Source organism: Microtus ochrogaster, linkage group LG4 (assembly GCF_000317375.1).
Source record: "Microtus ochrogaster isolate Prairie Vole_2 linkage group LG4, MicOch1.0, whole genome shotgun sequence".
Classification (NCBI taxonomy): Eukaryota; Metazoa; Chordata; class Mammalia; order Rodentia; family Cricetidae; genus Microtus; species Microtus ochrogaster.
In genome coordinates, this window is record NC_022030.1 from 52,633,953 (window position 1) to 52,635,746 (window position 1,794).

Here is a 1,794-nt window from a genome sequence, read left to right on the forward strand (position 1 = left end):
CATTGGGGATGATCTATCAGGAACTCACCAAGGCCAGCTGGCCTGGGTCTGAAAAAGCCTGGGATAAAACCGGACTCGCTGAACATAGCGGACAATGAGGACTACTGAGAACTCAAGAACAATGGCACTGGGTTTTGATCCTACTGCACCTACTGCACGTACTAGCTGTGTGGGAGCCTAGGCAGTTTGGATGCTCACCTTACTAGACATGGAAGGAGGTGGGAGGTCCTTGGACTCCCACAGGTCAGGGAACCCTGATTGCTCTTTGGGCTGATGAGAGAGGGGGAGTTGGTTGGGGGAGGGGGAGGGAAATGGGAGGCGGTGATGGGGAGGAGACAGAAATCTTTAATAAATAAATAAATAATAGAAAAAAAAAGAAAAAAAAGAAACTGCCTGAGTCATGGCTGCCCATGGACTGTCTCCAATGTCTGAATATAGCGCCATTGGCTCATGTGCTTAAACACTTAGTCTCCGGCTAGAGCCGCTATTTTCCAAAGTTGTGCAGCCTCTTAGAAGATGGGATTTGGGTTGCTGAAGAGAGAGCCGTAAGGGTTCATTTCTGAACCTGCTTCTTGCCTAGCCTCTCTCTGACTCCTGCTATGTTGGGGTGGAGTGGGGTAGAGGGGTCCCATCCACACACCTCTGCCTCCATGAATCCCCTGTCTCCCCTGCTGAAGTGGAATGCGCTCTTCCAAATCATGAGGCAAAAGAAATACTTCCTTCCTTCAGTTATTTCAGTAAGATAGTCTGTCTTACTAAAAGTGACAACTTCCAGTAACTAGTATATTTTACCCAGGTGGCATTATTTCAATACGTTTTGTTTTGTTTCCAAACAGAACCTCATGTACCCCAGGCCAGCCTGGAACTCACTATGACATCTACGACTAACCTCAAGCTCCTGTCTCCATCACCCAAGTGCTGAGAATGTAGGTGTGTTCTGCCATGTCTAGCTTTGTCTTACTACTTCCTTTCCTAGTCTGCTTTCCCTTTCCTTCCTTTCCTCCCCTTCCTTCTTTCTGAGACTTTCCATAATGGTTGATTGATTTTGGATTTTGCAGTACTAGGAACTGGTGAATGTCTGTTGTTGGCACAGCCAAGTCAGGGACCCCAGTGCCTTAGACCCATGGAAACTGCAAAGCCTTCCTGCGACTTTGACAGTGTGTGTAGAAACAAGAAACTAAAGCTCCCCAACCCCACCTAGTGAAACTGGTCCCTTCCGGAGACCCCCCACTGAGACTAATGCTTCATCCTTGTGGGCACAGGAAAATGTGCTGAGTGTAGTAGGGGCCTCCATCAGGATGAGCACAGCTCACCTGATCCCTGTTTCTCTAGAGTTGTCTGTCATTTCAGAGTCTTCCATTTCTTCATCCCCCCATTGCCCCATCTAACAAGCCCTGCAGGACACTGCAAGCTCCAGCACCCTTTTTACTTTTCACTCTGAGATAGCATTCCTCTGTTCCATAGACCTTGGGATCCTCCTGGCTCAGATTCCTGAGTAGCTTGGATTCTAGCTATACAACCTATGAGCTAAGCTTAAGTAAGCCGCTTAAGAACACACAGACACTCAGACCAAATGCAGTTCAGTCATGAGGCCTGTCACCACAACCTTACCAGGACCGTGTGCATCCCGGTGTAGAGTCTGCTGAGACACACCAATGTTGAGAACACCACAGCCATCGTCAGGCCCAAAACAAAAGGGTACTGCAGAGGAAAAGAGAAAGTAAGATTAGATCATGTTCAGATGAATGCTACTCTCTCTCTCTCTCTCTCTCTCTCTCTCTCTCTCTCTCTCTC

The 1,794-nt window shown here is 48.0% G+C and overlaps 1 protein-coding gene across 1 annotated transcript in view; it reads right to left on the reverse strand.

Annotated features, from left to right (window-relative positions):
• Positions 1-1,794, reverse strand: part of Sgpp2 (sphingosine-1-phosphate phosphatase 2) — a 119,957-nt gene that overhangs the window by 25,688 nt on the left and 92,475 nt on the right. Inside the window, exon 4 of the mRNA XM_013351720.2 lies at positions 1,612-1,701. Within this exon, the coding sequence (XP_013207174.1) occupies positions 1,612-1,701 (90 nt within the window). The remainder of the gene's footprint in view (positions 1-1,611; positions 1,702-1,794) is intronic.